The 24983-nt window shown below is 37.9% G+C and overlaps 1 protein-coding gene across 5 annotated transcripts in view; it reads right to left on the bottom strand.

Annotated features, from left to right (window-relative positions):
- Positions 1 to 24606, bottom strand: part of LOC148948610 (STE20-related kinase adapter protein alpha-like) — a 48470-nt gene extending 23864 nt beyond the window's left edge. For 2 of the 5 annotated variants that reach the window (XM_089094011.1, XM_089094008.1), the window contains exons 1-3: positions 24437 to 24511; positions 10806 to 10988; positions 1400 to 1612 (exon numbers count right to left, since the gene is read on the bottom strand). In XM_089094011.1, coding sequence (XP_088950137.1) covers positions 1400 to 1612; positions 10806 to 10922 — 330 coding nt within the window. In that variant the 5' untranslated portion in view covers positions 10923 to 10988; positions 24437 to 24511. Of the gene's footprint in view, positions 1 to 1399; positions 1613 to 10805; positions 10989 to 24192; positions 24349 to 24436 lie in introns of those variants that run through there. The other 3 variants (XM_089094010.1, XM_089094009.1, XM_089094013.1) reach the window with 3 other exon arrangements.
- Between the last annotated feature and the right edge of the window lie 377 nt (positions 24607 to 24983).

Here is a 24983-nt window from a genome sequence, read left to right as displayed (position 1 = left end):
TGATTCGTCCTTTTGACAACAATGCATAGCGTGTTTTGACTTAGTTCCACTTCCCTCAACATTCCCTGAGATTTGCACCTTAATACCCTTAGCTTTAGTAGTAGTAGTAACAGTAGTGGTGGAATTAGTATGCACGTATTGCACTTTGTTCAGCTGAACCTCCCCTCATCATGCCCTGAAAGTTTCAATTTATACCCTAAGCCGTTCCTGAGAAATTGCTGATGCGCCCTTTTTTCAACCTGCATGCGTATAGTATGTTTTGATTTAGTTCAACATCCCCTGTGATTTTAACCTTAATACACTTAGCCTTAGTAACAGTAGTATTAACAACAGTAGCAGCAGTAGTAATAGTAGCGTAGAAATAGCAGTAGTAGTAGCATGCACAAAGAGCCTCTCGGTTACTTCTGTAAGTTCCAACCTACTGCTCTAAAGCGCTCCTGAGATATTGCTGATACGTCTTTTTGACAACCTGCATCCACATAGTGTTTTTTTTTATTTATTTCAACTTCCCTAAATATTACCTGATATTTTCACCTTAATACCCTTAGACTTACTAGTAATCGCAGTGGAGGTAGTAGTTGTATTATTGGTAGTAGCAGTAGTAGCAGCATGCAAAAACTTAATACCCTAAGCAGTTTCTGGGATACGCCCTTTTAACAACTTCTGTGTTCACAATTGGTTTTGGTTTAGTTCGACACTCTCCTCAACGTTCCCTGAAGACTTCATCTTTAATATCTTAAGCTTTTTTGGAAACCAAGACTCAAACATGCCGCCCTTTTCCAACAAAAAATAATATATGTAAACATTGGGCGAATTACATAGCTTACAGCCCTCACCCCAAGGGCTATGAAGCTTTTGTCTTCCCCAAAGGCATAGTTATTTGACATTTCAACTGTTGTACAAAATGAGTATTGGGTATTCCAAATTTTCCCCTGATATCTTTGGGGAAATGCGGGGCGGGGGGGGGGGGGGTTCTGCTTGTCCTCCAATCACTTTTTACATTTAAAAAGAGTACCAAACTTTTAATTTCCAATCGAATGAGCTCCCTCCGTAAGTTTCTAAGACAAATATCTCTATATGAAGTTTCACGGTGAAAAAAAAGTTACTTACTTAATTGGAATTAATTTACTTAAATTTTATTTCATTTAAATGCAAACGTTTTTATTTATTGAAATTTATTTTGAAGTTTATTTCATTTAGGCCACTTCGCTCTTTACTTTGGCAGAGCTTTTGCACCACTTATGATTACTATTTATTATCTTCTGGTGTTCAATATTTTATTAGTGGTTTTATCTACCAGACATTTCTTCTTTCAGTATCATTGTTCAAAATTAGAATTATTAGAGTAAGAAGATGGACAGAAGAGGAAAAAACTAACTGGCCTAGCCTCTTACATTACCTCTATAAAAACGGAAATATCTCTATAGAAGTCCAGATCAAAAACTTTGACTGACACATAACTAGTCCTTTGGAATTTACCAACAAACAACGTCCCAGCACCATCACTTGTTGTAGCAAAACATTTCTTTGACTGGATCTCAATGTCAGACGGTTCAAACTGAAAGGCTTTGTTGGGGTTCCATCTAAGACACGGAATCTTTTGATTTGTTTCCTAAAAACAACAAGATACATTTGGAGGGTTTAGTACTAAATCACATCAATTTATTTTTCCCGCCCCTCCCTTTTGACTTTTGTCAAGTATATGACCGATATTCAGACACTACGTTTGTATATCTATGGATTGAAAATGTATTACTAAATATAATTTGAAATATAATTAACCAAAGTTATAACCAAGTGTGAAGAATTTGTTTGAAGTTACTTCGTTTGGGAGTTTTTATCTCAAAAGCTACTTTTCTTGACCTAGCCCGCTGTAATACCAAACCCATAACAATAAAAGAAAACCTAGGACAACGAAAAAACGACAAAACAAACAGCCAGGGAGAATAAGGATACAATGTCAAAATTTCGACCAAGGACTCTATTTAGCCATCCTTGGTGCAGAAACATTAAAAACAGACTGATTTCCATAAAACGGAATAAAAAGACAAATCTCAAAAAAAGAAAAGTCTCTCTCCCACAAAAACTCTAAATGAGTCAGCCACCTTTGATTGCACCATAGTCAGGGCACCACGCTTGGCTATCTCGCTTATTTGAAGAAGGGGATATGAAGGAATGGGGCTATTATGAAACATATACGAACAGATAGCCTAAAAAACACTGATGTGAAAAACAAAAACGGCACTTTAAAATAAGAGGGAGACGTCTATTAAATTTCGATCTGAACTTCAGATTTCCCGAAAAGTTCTGTCTAGCGAGCAAAAGCAACAAACGCCGGTTTTTCCGGTGTCCTCTAGAAAAAAAAGCAAGATTGTTGTTGTTTTGACCCTTGTTTTTTTAGTATCAGGACAACAGAAGAGGAGAAACAAGTTCCTGGTGATAGTTTTTGGTTAATTTAGTGAAGGTTGCATGGCATGTGATGTTATTTGTGAGTAAGGCCTTTTTTGTATGTCATCACTTGGTCTCATTATTGCAGCAATTATTGCGAAAAATATTAAGTTATGAACTTATTTCATATCCACCGGTAATGTTTGAGGTTACGCAAAGTGGAAGCACAGTCTTAAGAACTGGCAGTCAGTGTGCTTTATTAAATTTTCTGACAGACTCTCTTGCCTTCGGAAAGTGACCAGCTGAAGTACCGAGTTTCCAAGAGGCAGCAAGTGTGGGAGTTGTTGTGGGTTTTATGCCCTTTATAAGAGGTCAACCTCCTAGGAGAGACGAAATTTTAGTAGACTTTACTAAAAGGACTTTTACGAATCTCCTAGGAAAAATTCCCAAACAAACAACTCAGCTGCATGTTGTTGCAAACCGTTATAATGGACTATTTTAAAAACATTGAGGGTCGTGAAGTCATTTCTTTGAAAGACAGTAGTGGTCGCCATGAACGGCATGGAAACAGACCTGGAAAATCCTTTTCAACTCCACCAAATATGTTTCTCGACAGCTGGGACTCTATCCTGCTTGATATCCCAAGAAAGTAAAGCTTATAGAATGCATGTTTGACCTTTGGACCGGTACTGACTGCAAAGTCCTTGCTTTTCCAGTGTACCTATCAGGAAGATTTGCAGATAGAACTGGAGTAGTTAAGCTACTTCCATGTAACCAGACTATCAACTGCGAAAGATTTGCCAATGAACTGAGCAGCATACATGAAGAAGCGGATACCCGTGTCGCTCTTCACACGGGTTTCTGTGCCAGAACGGGGTGCACGGATGTAATCGTGGAAGCAAATGACACACAAATTGTGGTCATCTTGCTTTAGTCTTTTAAGACGATTGAAAAGCAAAGCCATGCCACCACTAATGTTTTGGTTCGCTTTTGGGACAAAGTCATTTTGGTCACTGAACTTGCAAACAGACTCCCGCCGTCTAGTAAATTCAATTGTGTTTTTGCACTGTTTCACCGGTTGTGATACTGTGAGCTTCATTTTCTCCAAAGGAAAGAAGACGATCCTTAGAACAGTTGTGCCGTGGTTACCTCGAATATCTGCTCTTACTGAACAGATTTTGGAACAAATCGACCGAGTAATTGAGCTTGAGGAAGAAATTATGAAGCTGTGATGCGAGATTTTGATCGCTTCATACGGAAAATGAAAGGAATTTTCGTGTCTAAGTGACCTCCGCGTTCACTTGTTCCCTCACCGGAAAACGCTAAAGAGCCTGCCTCAAACCGAAGACTCCTTTGCCTTACATGTGAAAAGGAGCATTTACCAGTGGTCTATTATGCTGCATTATGCCTCGCCCCTCTTACCTTTCTCCGCTTAATTTTGGATGAGAGATGAAGGACAGATGCATAAAAAGTACCCACTAAATCAAACCTTCCTGCTTGGCCATCCACTATTCAGAAAACTTCGCCATATTGGAAGTGTAAATCTTGTGGACAAAGATGTCCGTGTGCAGATAGAGGTTGCGATATTTTGGCTCTTGTTGTGGGAAGTGCTGCGAGGCCGAGTCTGATTCAGACGAGGAATAATTATGCATCACCTCAAATGGAGGGATACTAAAGAGATGTTTATTCTGGAAAAATGTTAATGAAATATTAATGAATAATGTTACTTCTGACTTTGTTTAGTTTCATTACGTACGTAATTGCTGCTATTTTTCTAATTAATCGTGTTAGTTTGTTATGAAGACATTCTATGACCTCTATGTATTCTATCTCGCTGTTAAGCGGAAAACTGCACCTTAAACTTTGTGGAAGATGCATTTTCCTGCATGAAACACCAAAATATAATAAAATATCAAGTTTCGGAGTGTTCCACCCCTCGCAAGCAAGTGCCGTTGGTATTTTTTCAAATCAGCATGGTCGATTTAGGAGGGTAGGCTAATTCTCGTACCTGCCCCATTCCGTCGTGATATGTTTCACATTTTCAACACCTGGCGCCCAGACTACCATACAGTTCCAAGTTTTTTTAGTGGTTGAGAGGAGACACAGCTATTTCTAGCATTCCAATAGCACACTCCAGTGATAACAAAAGGAACTAGGTCACCAAGTAATTACTTACCTAAAAAGCTGTTACTTTGCTCTTATTTTCACTTATCTTTAAATGTACTATAATAATAGGCAGTATTATGTTCAGTAGAGTAAAAACAACTTGGTTGAATGACACAAGTTAAAAAAAAACAACATATTCCAGCGACAGTAGGACAAGCAGTTTATTGCGAGTCTCAAAACCTATGAGGGAGTTCGACGAAAGTGTTTCATTTTTTTGTTTTGGAATCTACCTGAGTTCTTAGTGCACATATCGGAAATACAATAATGAAAACACTTCCCAGAAATGTTTTGAAATTTTGAGGCAAGTCCTATGGATTTTTATCACAAACCCTTAACCTTTTTCCATATTATTCCCCTGGAAGACGATTTGAAAGTGTTGACAAATCCCTTGATCTTCATTTTGATGCTTTCCCTATTAATTATGGAGTACCTCAGGTTTCTGTGCTTCAGCCTATTTTATTTTTCCTTTTATTAATAGTTTTCCTGAAAAGTAGCCTCTTTCCAAAATCATAATGTTTGGGGATCAGGCAGTAATTTTTGCTTCTCACCCGTTTCTATCAGCTCTTTTCCACAACCTTGAAAGAATGTTAATCTGCATCTGCTTGGTATTAGAGTAATCTATTAGCTCTTAATGAAAAGAAATGCCAATACATGTTATTTATTTTTAAATGCTGGGTCTATTATTTCAGATAGTTTATATCTCTCTTTTTTTAATAGTGTTTTTTTTTAAATTCTCTTTTTTTTTAAATTCGCCATATAGTACCACAAAGGCAAAGATATACTAAAGAAAACTGGCTCGTTTCTCTTGATGCTTGAATTATACAGACTTATCTTAGTTTTACAAGACTTCTGAAGAAATTAAATTTCAGTTTGGGGGGGGGGAGGGCAAACTGTGGTTTGGAGGAGGTGGTTGTCCCTCATCCATAGCAAATTAAGCCGGTGTATAAATCTGCAGTTAGAAATTTTTATGGGACTTGCGAGACTTTTTCTTTACACCAACTTCAAATGATTTCTATTACTGATATTTGGTATGATTATTTGTGTGATACGTTGCCTTTGATTTCTTCTGGGATTTTCCCTACTAAATGTCACTATTATAATTACTCGGCGGCTCATAGACCCTACTTTACGCCTTAAATGCCTCTGACTCTGAGAGCGTGTTTCAGCATTCGACATACAGGGACAAAAATCAGGATCTCAATTCTAGCTTAAATCAGGGATCATTGCAACAAACGACGGTAAAGAGCCTGTTCAAAAACAGTGTGAAACTTCAATTTATAACACAGTAGATCTGTTTTCATGTTGTTTTTTTTTTTTTTTTAGTTGGTTTTACTTTTATTTTTTGTCAGATGCGCTTGTTTGAAACGCCTATTGTCTTCGTTTGCGCATTGATTACAGCGCTAGTATGCAACTAGGCATGTCCGCTGGCTTTCAAGCTTGCATATATAAATGTTTGTGTCTAAATAAAAATGTTGCATTTTGTTCATTAAGTGCTTTAAAAAAATTAAATAAAACTCGGTAAAAAAACGATATGAATAGGTAAATTTTTTTATGCAAAGTCAAGAAAAGTCTCAAATGGAGCTACTCCAAGTGTCATTTCCTGACTGATTTTATACGACCTATCAATCACTTATGGCTAGTCCTAGTACTATATACTAGCAAAGGTGCAACAATGGACGAGTTTAGCTTTTTAGCATCATTTAACCCGCAAGCCCATGCTCCACCCAAACTAAAAGACTTGTTTCCCGCAAATTCCAATAACATTCATATTATTGGCGTGTTGAGGGCTAACTTCCCGCCCCCCCCCCCTTACAAAAATCCTAGAAATCATACAATCTAAGCATAATGTGCTGAAAAATGAACCTCATATGGTCCTCTGTGTTGAATATAGCAATTTACATCTTAACTAGATAGTTATAAAGTGAAAAGTTCTGGTGCTAAAGCATAAGCGCTTTTGGATCAGACCTAACTGCTTCTGAGGGCAATCATTGTTCACCAACAAAAACAACAATAAAACCTCTGCTTTGAAAAATGTTCTAAAGGATTCTCAAAACACTGAAAAACCTGCAAATCAGCTTTTTCAGGAATGCGGTAGCACCATCCAAGCTTGACAACTCTGATATAAGGTCAAAATGTAATAAAGTAGGGCTTGATTGGAAGCAAGCAATGTGGTATTTTAACTACCAGAAGTATGGTCTCTTACCAGTTTCTGAAAACAAGAACCTGCCAAAAAGAGCTTAGTTAGGCATCGCTATAGCGTTGCCTATAGCAAAGGCCATAAGGTTTCAATGTTGTTTTTTTTTTGTTTTTTTTTTCCAGAGGCACTTCACATGAAAGGCGTAGTCATATAGACTTCGGAGGTGGCTCGTTCGATGGAAAATCGGAAGTTCTAGTGCCCTTTTTAAGAGTCAAAAGTGATCGGAGGGCAACAAGCCTCTTTTTCCCAAATACATCTCATCAAAATTTTGAGATAGTCATTTTGTTCAAAATAGTTCAAAGATTATAAAACAATGCCTCCGGGCTGACAAACTGGTTGTAAGCTATGCCCCGGGTACATATAAGGTTTTTATGGAAGGGGTGGTCGCATAAACTTCAGAGGGGGCTCATTCGATTGGAAATCGGAAGTTATACTTCTCTTTTAGAAAGTCAAAAGAGATCCGAGGGCAACTAGCCCCTCTCCCACACATTATTTTTCCCAAATGCACCTGATCGAAATCTTGAGGTAACCATTTTGTTCAACATAGTCCAAAGTTCAAATAACTATGCCTCCTGAGTTGAAAAAACCCCCCACAGCCCCAAGGGCAAAGGTTGTAAGTTATGCAAATTACCCATTGATAACACATAAGGTTTTTACGGAAGAGGTGGTCGTATAGACTTCAGATGAGGCTCATTCTATTTGAAATCCAAAGTTCTAGATCCCTTTTTAAGAGTCAAAAGTGATCAGAGGATAATAGCCTTCCCCCCCCCACAGCCTTTCTTCCCAAAATGCTTCTGATCAGAATTTTGAAATGGCCATATAGTTCAAAATAGTCTGAACTTCAAATAACTATGGCGTCAGGTTTGGCAAACCCCCTCAGCCCTCGGGGCAAGGGCCTCAGGCAAGGGGCCCTTGCCTTAACTTATTCTAGTTGCCCATTGTTAGCACATAAGATTTTAATGGAAGGGGTGGTCGTATAAACTTTGGATGGGGCTCATTCGATTGGAAATCAGAAGTTCTAGTTCCTTTTTAAAGAGCCCAAAATAGACAAAGGGTCCAGCTCCCCCCCCCCCCACACTCCTTTTTTTCAAAAATGAATCCGGTCACAATCTTGAGATAACTATGCTTCCAGAGTTGAGCCCCCAATCTCCCGGGGCAAGGGCTCTAGATTATGCAAGTTGCTTATTGTTAACATACAAGGTTTTTATGGAAGGCATGGTCGTACAAACAGTGATTGGAAAGCAAAAGTTTTTGTGCTCTTGTTAAGATGAAAAGTGATCAACCTTCTTCCCCCAAATGCATGAGATCAAAATTTTGAGATAGCCATTTGAAGTCAAATAACTATGCCTCCAGGGTTTACACACCTCCTCCAGCCCCCAGGGTTAACACACCTCCCCCAAGCTTCCGTGCAAGGACTATAAATTAAACAGTTTGCCCATTGTTAACATATATGGAATTTTGTTGGAAAAGGCATGTTTGATCTTTGGATTCCAAAAATGCTAAGGGTAAGGTGAAACTTTAAAAAAATGTTGAGAGGGATGCAAAACACAATGAAAACACTATGTTTTTGCAGGCTATGAAAAACGATTATCAGCAATATCTAAAGAATAACTGAGGGCATTAAGTTGAAAATTTGATGGTATGTTGAAGAGCTATCGTAGGGTATATAGCCCCTTGTCTTTTTTAGATGCTCCCTCCTCTCGTCACTGATCAAAAGGCTAAGGGCATTGGGGTGAAACCTTGCAGAATGTTGAGGTATATATTATACTAAATTATAAGGCACTAAGCATCCAGTTTATCAAAAAGAAGGATCTACAACATTTTAAGAACGGGCGAGGGTGTTGAGTTGAAACTTTCAATGCGTGTTGGGGGGGGGGTCAAAAAATGACTGGAGGGCCACCAGCACCCTACAATACATTTTAAATTGTAATCCCTCCAAAAATATTTGATCAAAATTTTGAAAAAGACGTCGTATTTAAAATAATCAAAAGCTCAAATAACTGTGCCTATGGGGATGACATAATCCCCCACAGCCTTGGAGAAGGATGCTCAACACAATAAAACACACTGTGTACGTGACGATTGTCAGAAGGACGTATTATCAATATATTTTACCCTATTATATATTTACCCTATAGATATCCACACTGATGGATATCTTAAAAAGTTATTTTGTTCGAAATAGTCACAATGTCTAACAGCTAAGCCTCTGAGGATACCATGCCCCCGCAGCCCCCAGGGAAAGGAATATAAATCATGCAATTTGTCCCTTTTTACATGCATAATTTATCATTAGAAAATGGGGGAATGTCCGATCCTGGATGCATCCAAAAAGGCTAAGGGTATTGAGGCGAAATCTTGGGAAATGTTAAGCTAAATCAAACGGAACTATACGGATCTAAGTTATCCAAAAGGCCCATCTGCAATATCTTAGGAACAGGTAAGGGTCTTAACTTCAAACTTTCAAGGCTGCTACTACTACTGCTACTATTGCGGCTGCAAATGAGACTCGTTGTGATCACTTCCAACTAGGAAAACTTGCAACTGCGACCGCTTGCAATTGATACTATATCTATTCGTGACTACTTTCAGGTAAGGTTGAGAGGGATGTTGGGATTCGAAACTTTAATGTTGACAAAATCGACACTAATTTCATGTTTTGATACTTTGATGAAACTTTGATGTTGAAAAAGAAAATTTAATTTTGAAATAAGAAATGTTGAAAAACTTGAAACTTTGGCAATCAAAAACGAGCAGAAATTAATTTTTAAAAAAAACATTCCAAAAAAGAAGTTTTTCAAAGAACAGTAAAGGTGATATTAAACTTAAGGTCAACAGAAATTAATTTCTATAACATTTCAAACCCAAAACAACAGAAATTACTATTAAAGAATAAATGAAACACGAAACGAATATAAATTAAATAAACAATCATAGCAAACAAACTTACAACTGAATAAATAAAATCTTAAAACGAGTAAAACTTAAATTGAATATGCAAATCAATCTAAAAACAAACAAAAATAACTACCAAGAAAAGTTTGGCTAATGCTCCTTCCCTAACTGTAAAAGTCTAAAGCCCGCTGCGTCATTTGCGCTCTTCTGATGTGTCTTGAACAGTCCTTGGAAAGAACTAATAAAATTAAAATGGATATTTGACACATAATGATATTAATTGCTGAAAGCTAATCAGTTCAAGATTTTATTTCACTGTAATTCTTATTTTATTTTCAGTTTTGTAAGCACAAAAGAAAATATTTGTAATAAATTTCGGTTTCGGTAGAGCGCAAATGACGCAGTAGGCTTTAGGCTTTTCCAATTTGGGAGGGGGGCAGTAGCCAAACTCTTGTTTGTAGTGATTTTTGTTCGTTTTAAGCTTGATTTACATATTCAATTTGTTTTAGACGTTTTAAGATTCATCTATTCATTTGTACCTGTTGTAACTTTGTTCGCTATGATTTTTTATTTTATTTCTGTTTGTTGTGGGTTTTATTTATCCTTTAATAGTAATTTCTGGTCGTTTTGAGTTTGAGTTGTGATAGCAATTTATTTCTACTGATCTTAAGGCCTTTTACTTTTCTTTGAAAAACTTTTTTTCGGAAAGTTTTTTTTTTAATTAATGTCCTATAAACAGCTGAAACACTCTCTAGTTGTGAGCTAAAAGCATCATTGTCTATCTTTGACTTAAAGTCTAAAGTTTCTTTCCAGCATTAATGATTGCCCCAGCCATTTAAACATTAGCCTCTCAATTACTTGGACTATCTGTCTTGGCTTTTCTCTGTCTACAATTAGCCATGTCTTGATGCAACCTATGCAACCTATTGCAAAATACATGATAACTTCAATTCAAAACTTTCTTTGGTTAAACTTTCCTTCCAGTATTAGTGATTTTATGCTTGGTTTTCTTTCTTACTTTAAAATAGGTTTAACTAGAAACGATCAAACAAAGAAGATAGTCACAAGCAAAAAATTTTTAGTGGGGGCGGGGTCAGATTCCTATTGCTATAATGAAAACAAAGGTAACAAACTGCAATGAAAATAGAGCAAAACAAACCAATAATTCATGTTCCTCCTCAGTCAAATCTGTAATACTTGTCCGACTTGAAGTCTTATGTCGAACTGATGCTAATGCTCGTGATAGCTTCCTTCGACAGGACCAACGACATTCCATTTTTTAGAATATTTTCTGTCACCTTGGCATGGTGAAGACACAGGGGATGATTGGCATTGAAAAAGTCTAAAACAATAAAATGGTTGATTTATCATTGAAGCTTCATAATAGTACCACATCTACCTTCATAGAGGGGACCATTTCTCCAAGATTAGTCCGTAGGTTTCCTCTTTTTCTTGTACAATTCTGGCATAAAATAAACTGTTTTGCCATTGCAAGCCCAACTTCCTTCTGAGGGAGGACGGGTTGAAATCAGTTATTTGAATACCATTACATACCCAAACCCATGGGAAGACAACTCCAACAAATGGCTGTCTGAAGCAACAGCACAAAACAGAAGTAGGTACCCACAGGTTCAAGCATGAGATTAGAAAAAAAAAAGCGTCTTTTCATATGGGATTTGTCCATGGAACTTTCAGCACTCCCTGGGGGTTTCACAAAGGGGTAGGAAAACTTGCGGTTTGAGTTTTCATTTATTATGCAAATATACATGTTGGCTTTAGGCTAGGATCAGTATTTGTATCCCAAAAACTGGCTCAACGCACGTGCTTACATATCGAAGTTATTAACTTTTTGATCTCTTATATTCATTGGCAAGCATCTGGTATAACACAATCCCTGATTTTTGTAAACTTTAAATCTGACCTGAATTTACGAATGGACTTGAACCCTAAAAACCAGAATTGGGGATCAACGCACAAGCCATCAGACACAATAAAGGATTAAACAAACAAACATACAGGGTATTTTCAAAAGGTTCCGATAGTTTTGTTGCGTTGTAAGTTTTGTTGTAAATCATTAATTTAACACAAATGTACTTACGAGTCAATAGTTTTGAAAATATTGTCCTTCGACTTGATAAACCTCTTTCAACGGTCTACCCATCCCTCGCAGGTTTCCTGGAAGGCATAAATGGGGACCTATCGTAGACAGGTAGTTGAAGTGTCTTTTACCCCTTCCAGCGTCCCATGGTGATGTTCTTCGAGCGATCTCTTGATTCTGAGGATCAAAAAGAAGTCCGGTGGGACCAGAACCTGTCTGTACGGCGCCTGGGGAAGCGTAACGCTCCCACTTTCACTAGCAACTCGCAAATATTGTGTGCGGTGTGACTCAGTGCATTATCGTGGTACAAGACCCAATCATCACAAATATCTTTTCGGGATCACCCAATCCTGTCCCATAACCGATTTCGCACTTTACAGTAACACCAACTGTTAAAAATCTGTCTTTGGGGCACCGATTTGAGAAGCACTAAACCTTTGTTGTAAAAAAACACTATGAGCAAGACCTTTACCTGTGATATGATTATTTTTACCAGTCAAGGGGACCCATAAGTGTGCCACTCGCAGCTCTGGCGTTTGGATTTAGGATCATATCCGAAAACCATGTTTCGTCACCTGTGATAACTTTGTCTAAGAAGCCCGAACCCGTTTCATAACGTTCAAGCAGGTCCTGATATGTCGCTACACACTGAGCGTTCATTATGTCTAGGAGCACTTTGGGGACCGTTTTCGCACGCACTTCCTCATGTACAAATTCTTGATTAAAATTCATTGAACCAGCATTTTCGGCACATTACTCATGGCAGCTAGCATGAGAACACTAAACCATTGATCACTATTGAAAAGATTTCGGATATTTTCCACTGTACCGTCGGTTTTGGTCGTTGAAAGGTGCCCTGAGCGATTGTTATCGTCGACGGACTCTCTCCTTCTGGAACCTTTTGTGCCTCTCAAAAGATTGGTCCTGAGACATTGTGTCATCCGTGAAGGCTTGCTGAAGCGTTTTAAGTGTACCTGCACCATCTGCACAGTCGTAATGTGCTATATGTTTACAGTGGCAATGGCAAGATTGCCAATTCGTAGCCTGTCAAGAGTTATTAGCTGCTTCCTCATAAAGCTATCTTTGGGCAAATGCTGTTTAGCATTAGTTATATGAAAATAGTTACATGACACTCATAAGCGACTCCCTGACACAATTTGACTTGCAGATTTAAGCTCAGGATCTGCTATTATGGAAGATAAAGTGGCTTACACTCAGCTTGACCTCAACATTGTACCAAATTTAAACCCCTTGAAATACGAAGGGTTATACTTGGGGCATAATAGCCCTAATCTTACTTACATATTTGGGAGAGAGCAGCAGGATAAATTGGTTTAGGAGAGAGATTTGTGATTTGTACAGCTAACCAGGTTCTTGAGCTTACCAAGTGTATATTTATACTAGAAAGCTACAGAGATTTTAAGGAGCCATTGTGAACCACCCATCAAGAGCTTGGCATGATTGAGGATGTTCTTAAGTAACTAAAGCAACTAACCCTTACATATGGAAGGAGAGGGATACTATCTGAACAAGGAAAACCCTCAGCGAATTCCATGACCCCAATCTTTAGATTTTCCCAGTCTATCCAAATAAGAGGTCAGAGCCAAGGGTTCAGCTTACCTTGGTTGTGAGGATGGAGAGACAAAACGTCTTTTCCTGTCTGGACAAATCCGCTCTGAAACTGCCTCTCTAAACCAAAATCCATCACCCCTTTAAAGAAGTTGACAAAGAAAGAAAGAAAAATGAAGGGAGGATGAATTGCGATGAATGGAGGCTGCCACATACCCTGCATCACCATCTTATTTTGCTGGCAAATGTAATTCAAGGTAAGGTAAAAAACTACTTGCGTTATTCTTTATCCCAGAACAGAGATATTACAAAAATATAAAATTTTAAGATTATCTTTGTTAAACAGTTCGTGGTAAAGAACTGTAAGTTGATTAAGAACTGTAATTACGTAAGTTGATAACAACTATAAGTTAATGTGAAGTAAGTTGAAACTTTCAAAGAATGACAAGGAGGGTGTTGAACAAAATCAAAAACCACTATGGGCATCAATGTCACCAAAAAGTATTTCAGTATTAAACAGTTCATGGTAACAAACTGTAAGGAGTGACTTGACCCAACAGAAACCAAGACTCTAAAACATGAATTTTGACAACAGTTAATGTATCAAAAGAGTCGGCCTTTTATGCTGATTCCAAATACATAGAATTCATTAAGTTTAATGTTGCATATCAAAAGCTAAAATCCTGAGAAAATTTGCCTGATTTTCAAAAAAGGGGGGAAACACCCCGAAAAAGTCAAGCAATCTTAACGGAAATTATACCATCAGGTTCAGCATATCAGAGAACCCTACTACCAAGGTTTCAAGTTTCTACCTACAAAAGTATGGCGTTTTGTATTTTTTACCAGAAGAAAGATCATGGATGCGTGTTTTTCCGCAAGGGGTGATTTTTTCAAGCAGACAGTCCTAGACGATTGGGAGAGGGCTTATTCAAAGAGAAAATAGAAGTTCTAGTGTCCTCTTTGAGTGACCAAAGAGATTGGAGGCCAATTAGCTGCCCTTTCACACCTCTTTTTCTTTTCAAAGACATCCAATGAAAATTTTGAGAAAGCCATTTGGTTCAGCACAGTTAAAAGGTTCAATAGCCATGCTGCTGGAGATGGTATGACCCCCCCCCCCCCGCCCAGCCACTGGGGAAAGGGTTATATGTTATGTAATTTTCCCAGTGTTTACATATAGTATTTGTTAATGGGAAATACACCAAAAATTTTCAGGGGGGGGATTTCTGCGGGAGGGGGGATTTTCCAAAGAAGAATTTTTCAAGGGTGATTTTACACAGTGGGAATTTTGCAGAATTCATTTATTTTTGCAAGAAGGCAGTAGAATTTTTTATACAGTTACCCATAGTCAATTTTGGCATTCTTTAACCTTACTAGGTGTAAACTGCTCTGTATATTTGTTCTTTGGTGCTGGTAGCTAATTCATATGTTCAACTTTTGTTGGAAAAACTTTTGCTGGGAATTTGTTACTTATGGGATCTGGAGTTTAACAAGGTTGTGTCCTCTCACCTTTCCTTTCCAATACACATCTTTATTATGTCCTTTCATGTATTATTCAAATTTTACAGGTCTAACAAATTTATCTTGTATTGAGTATGCAGATGATATGCTACTTGTCAGCCATACTAAGTTTAGCCTAACAAAGTTCACCCAGCTTATTTCTAAGTTTTTTAAAGAAATAACCCTGAAACTGAACACCATGAATTGTGAATATTTAGTTGTTAATCCTAAACACTGTGGTTGTAATTTAGTTGCAGATCTTTTTCAGTTAAGCTTGTTTCTTTTTTGTTTTGCCTACTATATTCAGTACTGAATGTGCATTTATTCCATGAGGAGCTTGACAGCACTCAAGCACTTGATACATTGTACAGTCGTTTGCAAACTCAATAATGAAAAAAAACTAGAGTGGCTTTGGATAAGCTGGATAATATTCATTATTGGATGCAAGAGTACAGAGGTGAACAAGTCTTAGCAGGTCTCCTGCTCCACCAGACCGCTTTCACAAGTGATTGCCAACAATAGTGTGGTCCTGCCCCAATTGAAGATAACACTGGGTAACAACCAAAAAATTGTCAGGGGTTTCTCAACTGATTTATACTATTTTTGGTGTTCTGAGTCAAAATATCACATTTATTTTACTCTAACAGGTCAAATTTTTTAGATACAGCCATAGGCCTACCTGACGAGCTATACATATGCTAATTACCCGTGCTGCAGCCATTTAAACATTTGCCTCTCAATTACTTGGACTATCTGTCTTGGCTTTTCTCTTTCTAAAATTAGCCATGTCTTGATGCAAACTACTGCAAAATACTTGATAACTTCAATTCTGTTGATTTTGAATTGAAGTTATCAAGTATTTTGCAGTAAGTTGCATCAAGACATGGCTAATTGTAGAAAGAGAAAAGCCAAGACAGATAGTCCAAGTAATTCAGAGGCAAACGGACAGATAGTCCATTGATTTTGAACTGAAGTTGTCAAGTATTTTGCAGTAGGTTGCATCAAGACATGGCTAATTGTAGAAAGAGAAACCCCAAGACAGATAGTCCAAGTAATTGAGAGGCAAATGTTTAAATGGCTGGGGTTTTCAGTTCCATCATATTTATCTTGAAGAATATATTGAATTACAACATTAACTTATTTCTCAAAATAGCTGCATACATGTATGCAAGATTGCAAGGTTATTTAATTAACCCTTAGCCAATCAAATTGATTCTAAATTTCATAGCCTGACATTAAACTGCGTTTTTCTATTTCTCTCAGTTGATTGATATGACTTCAAAGCAACATTCATGCAGTAGTGATCCTGACATTTTCTGCCACATCTGCAGAGATTACACGTTGTCAGGGGACAGGAAGAACATCACAGGATTTGTAAAGCGCGCCTACAAGGCTTGCTTTGAAGTCAAGCTGGGTGACCAAGATAAGTCCTGGGCCCCGCATACAGTGTGCAAGACATGCATGGAATACCTCCAGCAATGAACAAAGGGCATGAAATCTACACTGAAGCTTAGTATTCTGATGATTTGGAGAGTTGTTAGACCATGCATCAGACTGTTACTTCTGTGCCATAAATACTACTGGCATCAATTGGAAGAATCAGCACAGCTTCCAGAGCCCCAACCTTCCATCTGCCTGCCATCCAGTTGCTCACAATATGTTGACTGAAATTTCTATCAAATTCAATGGATACATTGACAGATATTTCTTGAGGAAAATGGAAAAAATCGTCAAGGGTGTCTCAGCTGATGTTCTGGAGAAATTTGTCTTTTTTCATGCAAAATAGATTTTTTTCAAAATTTCTGTGGTAAAAAATCTTGACCTGATTGAGCCAAACCAAGGTCATTTTCAGACTCAGAGTATCAAAATTCGTCTTATTCAGCTGGAAAGTCCTGGACGATTTTCAAAAAACATTTTTTTTTGTTACCCAGTGTAATTACCACTTTTTTTATTCAGAGATGTACTTTGGAATAAACTGAATTTTTTTTCATTGCAGTTTTTACAATATTTAATGATGTCCTATGTCAGTCAGTTGTCATTTGACAAATTGTCATTTTTTGTGGTTTTGTCAGTTAAAAGCTTGGGTTGTTTTGTCTATTTCTTTTCTGTTTTAATGTAATTACTCCACTTGCTGAATAGTAAAAGCGAGTTCAAAATAAATTATCAAGTTATAATATACAGAAAGCTACTATTTATCAGATGACCATGTTTCCTTCATTTCCATCCACATTTTAGAATGATATATTTATCCTCTCAATATTTCATAATGACATGATGCTTTAGACTGGGTTAAGAATATAAGTGCCAATTAACAAACAGGTAATGGCAGGGCTGCATTTTGTTAGACTGATTGACCACATCCTCAGACACAGCAAACCAGGTGGAATCCAGATTAACCAAATAATATGATACATTTAAGGTTTCTTTTTGCTAACAATGCATTGATGATAGTGTTTTTGTTTTTGCACACAGTGGAGATAATGCCATCATGGGCTGCAGGTTATATCTATTCCACTAAATTTCATTTATCAGACTCAGCAGCTTTCCAAGGTATTACAAATTTCAAACTAGAAATTTTCTAATAATTCATACAAATAGGAGACAACAGTACACATGGATGAGAGCAGCTCTTCTGAAGGAAATATGCAGGTTTTTTGCTTATTCAGGCATTCATTTATTAGAGTCCAAGTCTTCTTTGGTGATCTTTCTGCTTCTTGAAACTGTTTATGGTAATATGTCTGTTTAGATTTCCTAAGCAGGGATGTCAAAGTATTTTTACAGCTTTTGAATTCTGTACCAAATTCATAAGGATTATCAATATATTGCCTGAACAGCATATTTTTGTGCTCAATACTGGTAAGTAATCCTTGCACAATACATGGCTTTTTTGGTGTTGCATACCTACCGGAGCACCTTTTTGAAAAAGGGCAGGCAAAGTCAAGAGAGATGACAATTTTTAACCATTAGAGCAGCCATTGTGTCTGAGTCTGTTTCTTCATAAACTGAGTTTCAATCAGTACAAACTAATGTGGCTCTCAAGTTTTTTATATAATTATCACCAATAGTCATTCTTACTTTATATTTATTTTTGATTTCCCATGGTTAATCAAAAATTCACCAAATAGGATAAAGTGATCCAAAGCATCAGTTAAGACAATGTAACTTGAATGCAGACTAAATTTTGTAAATATGTTATCTATAATATATACCTGTTGGTATTCTTACTTTTGGGAATAAACACACAAAAAAATCTACATGTTGGTATTCTTACTGTTGGGACTAAACCTGTAGAAAAAAAAATAGTCTGTAAATCCACAGGCTGAGATCTTGAGGCTTGGAACTCTGAATTCACCAGTCCTAAATCTATATTAAAATCTCCCATGAATACTATTTTCTGGTTCCTAAAATTCAGCTATTGTGGAAGATCATTCAACTTACCAACTCTAGGTGCTTGACCCTGGTGGCTGATAAAACAGGCATAGCAGTAGCTTCAATTTACTAGACATAATTTCAACAATCAAGAATTTGAACTCCATCTCTTGGTATAAATCACTGAAATCAGCAATTTCACAAACATGCAGATCCTGATTAATGAACAAAGCAAGTCCACCTTTTGAACAGGCAGCCCTATTTCTAGTAGCTTCTCTATACCCATATTCCAACTACAGAACTATTACTATCACTAAGAAATGTCGCACATAGTCTTAGAATTCCAATGCAGTTACTAGAAAGGAAAGTGAAGATAAAATCAAAACTAATAAGCACTTCACAACAATTCCAAAATGTGATGATTGAATGAAGGGATTTGGTCATAATTTATATATTTGCTGAGAGGAAAAGACTTCAAAATATTCATCACCAGCTGATCCCACCAATTTAAGTAATTCATTTAGGTCAAGTTGATTTTCCTCAAAATCATTGAGCTGGTCAGATGTTTTTAAATGTGCTGATAGTCTATAGTGAAGCATAGGGTATAAGCGTAAGGTTAGTCCAGTACATAAGGAAACATGTTAAGAAAACAAGGTAATTTTTTTGTAAATCATATTATTGACTTACAAATAAAGTAAACATATGGTAAAATTCTACTTTAGCTACTTTTGGCTATCATGGAAAGGGTTTAGGTTAGGAGAATTAAACTTTCAGGGATGTGTAATATTCTTACCTTTCTGTTCTACGTGACTTGGGTTTCTATTTCAGATAAATAAACATCAAGACTTTCTAAAGATCCTCTAAAAAACAACATGGAAACCAATGTCCCCTACCCTGCAATGGATTAGACAAGTAATAACCTTAAAGAGGCGTGGACAAGATTTAACAACCATGCAAAGCTGATGTTCCAAGGACCCCTTAGCGGAAAGACAGAAAAAGTGCAATGCGCCTTCCTGCTGATCTGGCTTGGAGATAAAGGGCGAGACATTTTTAGTACCTTTACAATTACAGCTGACGAACAGGACAAAATTCAATCGTACATGGACAAGTTCAGTGAATATTTCCTCCCTCAGTGCAATACAGTGTTTCAAAGATATCTCTTTCATAAACGTGATCAACGAGATGGTGAACCAGTGGATCAATACATAACTGATCTGAATCTTTTGGCTCGTGAATGTGCATATTCCACAACAGCCATGAGGGATGAAATGTTAAGAGACCGACTTGTATGTGACATCTCTTCCGCAAAAGTCAGAGAGAAACTCCTCCAAGCAGGTTCCAATCTAACTCTGTCACAAGCAATTACTATAGTGCGAACACATATAGAAACCCAGGTGCAGCTCAGGACAATGTCACAGCCTGATACTTGTGGCAGCCAATCTTATCAAGAAACATGCATAAAGGATGAAGTGGATTTTTTCAGGAGGACAAAGAAATCAAAACGATGCCCCATCTGTAAGAATATGCTATTTCTGTGCAGGGGATTATTCACCTTCCCATAAATACCCCGCGAAAGGAAAAATATGCAGTAACTGTGAAAAACCAAACCATTTTGCAAAGGTTTGCAAAAGCAGCAAAAAGGTGGTGAACGTAATAAATCAACAACATCAAACAAACAAGCATCAACCAGACAGCAATGATGAGCTCTTCATAGACACCATAAACATGAACAAAGGGGATGATCAACCATATGTGAAGCTCATAATCAATGAACACATCAGTGTCACTTTCAAAATTGACACGGGTGCACAGGCCAACATCATACCTGAAACATTTTTTAATACCCTTAAACCAAGGCCCAAAGTCAATAAGACACTACAAATTCTTACTAATTTCGGAGGACAGAAGATCCCAACGCTTGGCGTTTGCAGCCTTAACTGCGCATATACCAACGGATGCACTGAGACACAGCCCTTCTTCATAGTGAAAGACGCCCCCGTCCCAATCCTAGGCTTTGAAGCCAGCAAGAAACTAAAATTAATTAAGCTGATACTTACTGTGACAAAACCAAACCCATTCATTGAGGAATTCAAAGACGTATTTCAAGGTATAGGACAGCTCGAAGGTGAGTGTCACATAACACTCAAAGAAGGAACCGAACCTAAGGCTTTACCAGCCAGACGCATCCCAATATCTCTCCAAAACAGGTTCAAGAAGGAACTAGACAGGATGGAGGCACTTGGGGTCATCAAAAAGGTTACTTACCCAAGAGATTGGGTAAATGCTGCAGTTGTGGTCGAAAAGCCTGACAAAAGCCTCTGGGTTTGCATTAACCCACAGGACCTGAACAAGGCCATCAAAAGACCCCACCACCAAATGCCCACATTTGACAAAGCAATACTAAAACACTCCGGTGCTAAATTTTTCACCAAGCTGGACGCCCGTCATGGATATTGGTCTCTTATCATTGACAACAAATCATCTCAACTAATAACATTTAACACTCCATACAGCCGATACATGTTCAAACGCATGCCGTTTGGGTTGATTTCAGCGCAGGATGAATTTCAACGCCGTATGGAAGAGGCATTTGAAGGCATTAAAGGTTTTTCCGTCATAGTCGATGACATCATTATATCTGGGGAAACCATAGAGGAGCACGACACAAATGTTCACAGTGCACTAATCAGAGCAAGCGAAAGGACTGTTAAATTCAACCTAAAAAAATGTGTGTTCGGGAGCGACAGCATACCATACTTTGGACACATAATATCAAAAGGTGGTATCCAACCAAACCCATGGAAGGTCCGTGCACTGAAAGAAATGAGACCCCCATCTACCAAGGATGAACTGTAGACCATACTGGGAATGATGAACTACCTAGCACGGTACATTCCCAATCTAGCATCACTAAATCAGCCCCTACGTAACCTGGCAAAACAGCGAAAGCTCAAGTGGGAGCCACAACACAATATAGCATTGAACAATATCAAAGAATCCATTTGCAGCTCATTGACATTTTTCGATCCAAAAGCAGGGAACATCGAACTACAAGTTGATGCTTTGAAGTTTGGCCTAGGAGCCACCCTTATTCAAAATGGGAAGTCAATTTCCTTTGCATCACGCTCTTTGAACACCACCGAACAGAACTACTTGCATCTAGAAAAGGAACTATACGCTATTCTCTTTGGCTGCATACACTACCACCAATACCTCTATGGCCAGAAGTTCATAATCATATCGGATCACAAGCCTCTCCAAGTGATCCTGAATTGCCCAATATCAAAGTCGTCACCGAGACTCCAGCAGATGCTACTGAGAATCCAACCATACAACTTCACCATAACATTCCACCCAGGCAAAGAGATTCCAGTTGCCGATGCCCTGTCATGCATGCATCTCCCTGAAGAGGATGGAGAGATGCAAAAAGAGATCGAATCATATGTGCATTCTGTTATGTCAATCCAACCAATCAGCAATGACAGACTTAAAAAGCTCAAACAAGAGACAACAGCTGACACTCAATTGGTTGAGCTGGCTAAGACAATCAAAAGTGGTTGGCCAGCATCCAGAAGAAACATCCCAGCAATTCTCACCCCATTCTGGTATGTCCGGCATGACCTAATAGTCATAGAACAAATTATACTAAAAGGAGATCGCCTGGTCATACCCAAAAACTCCCGCAAAGATATCCTCAACTGCATGCACGCATCACATCTGGGTATCAAAAAACCAAACAGTGTGCTCGCTCAGTCATTTTTTGGCCAAGGATGACAAAATATATTGAGGAATATATAAAATACTGCTATGCATATACCAGACTCCAAAACTCTAACCAGAATGAGCCCTTGAGGCCACATGACATACCTGACTTACCATGGGAAAAAATCGGTTGCGACCTCTTTTACAAAAACGGAGAATACTTCCTCATTACAGTTGACTATTACAGTCAATTTTTCGAAGTTGATAGATTGGGAAGCAGTACATATGCTCACCAAATAATTCCGTACCTGAAAAAGCACTTTGCTCATTATGGAATTCCTTGTATGCTCATTACCAACAACGGCCCACAATTTACATCATCCGTCTTCCAAAAATTCATATCGGATTGGGAAATATCCCACACCACATTTCCCCCAATCAAACGGATTGGCAGAAAGGTCCGTACAGACGGCCAAAGATATCCTGAGTAAAACCAATATTGCTGGAAATGATTTTGAGCTGAGGTTGCTAGAGTACAGGAACACCCCAGTTGATGGTCTGGCCTCCCCATCACAATTGCTAATGAGCAGAAATCTCAGATCAATAGTCCCATGCACCAAAGACCATTAACCACAAGCAATTTCGACAGAATCGAATGAAGCAACAGTCACGCCAGAGCAAGTACTATGATCGACAGTCAAAGCAACTGAAACCCCTACAAATTGTACAACCTGTACAGACCCAAATCCACAGCAAACTCTGGCAGGCGGGCATTATCAAAAGAGCAGATGTGAATCCCAGATCCTACATAGTCAAGACAAACAACGGAGCAACCTACAGAAGGAACAGGCGCCACATAAAGATAGTCTGTCAGCAACCTCAGTCACCAGACGCCACCACAACTGAAGAGATTCCCCATACAGATACTCCAACCACACCACTGAGTCTATCAGAAAAAATGCCTACCCCCGTCCCTAGAACACCAGATGAAAACTGTCTGAAACCCTTCACTCGTGTTCATAGCCCAACATTTAACAGGCCCATTCCTGTACCAAGCACCAGTCACGTGACCCATACAGAACTCCATGATAGCCCCTACATAACCCGTACCGGTCGCGCTTTGAATCCAGTCCCGAGGCTTAACCTGTGAAATGGTAATCCGTGAATTAAAGGAATACCACCACCACCCTTTTTCAAAAGTGAAGTAAACATTAAAAAAAAAAGGAAAAAAAAAAAGAAAGAAAAAAAAAAAAAAAGGGAGCGAGCCTAGCGCCTCCTCATAAAGAAATATAGTAATGTATTATGGCAGTGTGTTTAGTATTTAAAAGTGGAATTTGTTTATTATGTTTTGTACCAGCTCGCTAGTTTGGAAAGGAGGAAGGATGTAATATTCTTACCTTTCTGTTCTAGGTGACCTGGGTTTCTATTTCAAATAAATAAACATCGAGACTTTCTACAGATGGGTCTATAGGCTAAAGTATGTCCTGGGAAGGTATTTTGAAGTACATATCTCTACTCCTTTTTGCTCTAAAGGGTCCTGACCTTTAAAAATATGTGTATTATAAAAGTGAAACCTTGGAAAATAGATCTTCTGCTTAAATAAAGTACAACAAAATTGTTTTCAGCTTCACAACTTTGCTCAATCCCAATTTTTTAGGTTTCAAAGATGTGCAAATTAATTTCCAAAATTTTGAAAAAAAAAGGTAAAGTTCTACCAAATCATATTATTGAGTAAGGACTAAAGTGAATACACCATTTGATGCCTTTTTTATGCTGATTATGAATATAATAATCATTTCTATTGGAAATGAATTTCAGCCCCCCCCCCCCTAGAAATGCCAATTAAGGGTTAGGTTAGGTATACAGGGGGGGGTGACTGAAATTCATTTCCAATAGAAATGATTATTATATTTGTAATCAGCATAAAAAAAGGCATCAAATGATGTATTCACTTTATTCCTAACTCAATAATATGATTTGGTAGAACTTTACCAAAAAAAGCATTGATATGGCTTAAAATTTTACTCAAAGAACAGGAATTACATTTTCAGAACTAAAGCCAGATAAAAATAAACTGATGACTGAAAATTAAGGTAGAATGTTGTTCTGTAAAAATTTCAGTAGGCCCTAGGCCTAGTTATAAATCTGTCATGTAGGCGAATTTAAGGACCCTCTAGAGGGATAAGAAGTGGAGGTAGGTACTTCAAACTACCTTCCCGGGACATACTTCAGCCTGTAGACCAATCCCTCAAAGTTTCATCATCTGTTCTAATCTAGCCCCTTTCCACGATGGCCAAAAGTAGAATTTTACCTTTAATTGTTTATCTTTTGGAAATGCCAACTCCTAGATCTATGCCATGTATCCTTCAGAAGAGCCACTTTTATCAGTTGGCTACTACCACAGCAACTAGCCTATGTATATTAGCCTTGGTGCTAGAAAGTTTCTCTGACAGCTATACGTAGCTTATAACTACTTTAACAAAGTCAGTTGCAGTCGGAAAAACGTCTCCTTAATCTTTGAGAGGGTTAAAAATCTCTAAGAAGTTAGGCTATACCTTCTATTATAGCCAAGAGTCCAGATTCCAGAACACAAAATAACCAACAAGATAAAATTTTCTATTCACCTACCTTTACACAATCAATGTGCCTAATGATTAACTTTAAAATATAGACAGCGCTAAAAATGTCGCTGGGTACATTTTCGATGCCTTATTCTTTGGACTAAAGGGCTGGGCACGCGTAGCTGATTTCGGGAACTGATTTCCAAATTAGTGCCGATTTTAAAAGAAATCGGCGTCAATTTGAGCCTGAAAAGTTTTCTAGTTTTCGGTGCCGATTTACAAAATCAGCGCCGTTTTTCATCATGATCATCACAAAAAAATACGGATACAAATAAATAGTCAGCCAGAGATCTTTGGTGAAAGACCCCGCTACTGAGCTTATAACTAAAACTGAGAACTAAGCTGAGATCAATCATGCAGCTATTAATAAACTCCAGTTGACTATTTGTGTCCATGACTCTTTGTTTTGAAAATCTTGCGCAATAAATTTTTTTTTTTCAACAAATTTTTCTTACCGCTTTCGTTTGTCCACTGATACTGA

This window comes from Artemia sp. Qi Xiang Cuo, chromosome 9 (genome assembly GCF_049724085.1).
Source record: "Artemia sp. Qi Xiang Cuo chromosome 9, ASM4972408v1, whole genome shotgun sequence".
NCBI classification, from domain to species: Eukaryota; Metazoa; Arthropoda; class Branchiopoda; order Anostraca; family Artemiidae; genus Artemia; species Artemia sp. Qi Xiang Cuo.
The sequence above is the reverse complement of the archived record's forward strand: the minus strand, read 5'-3'. Positions and strand labels throughout refer to the sequence as shown.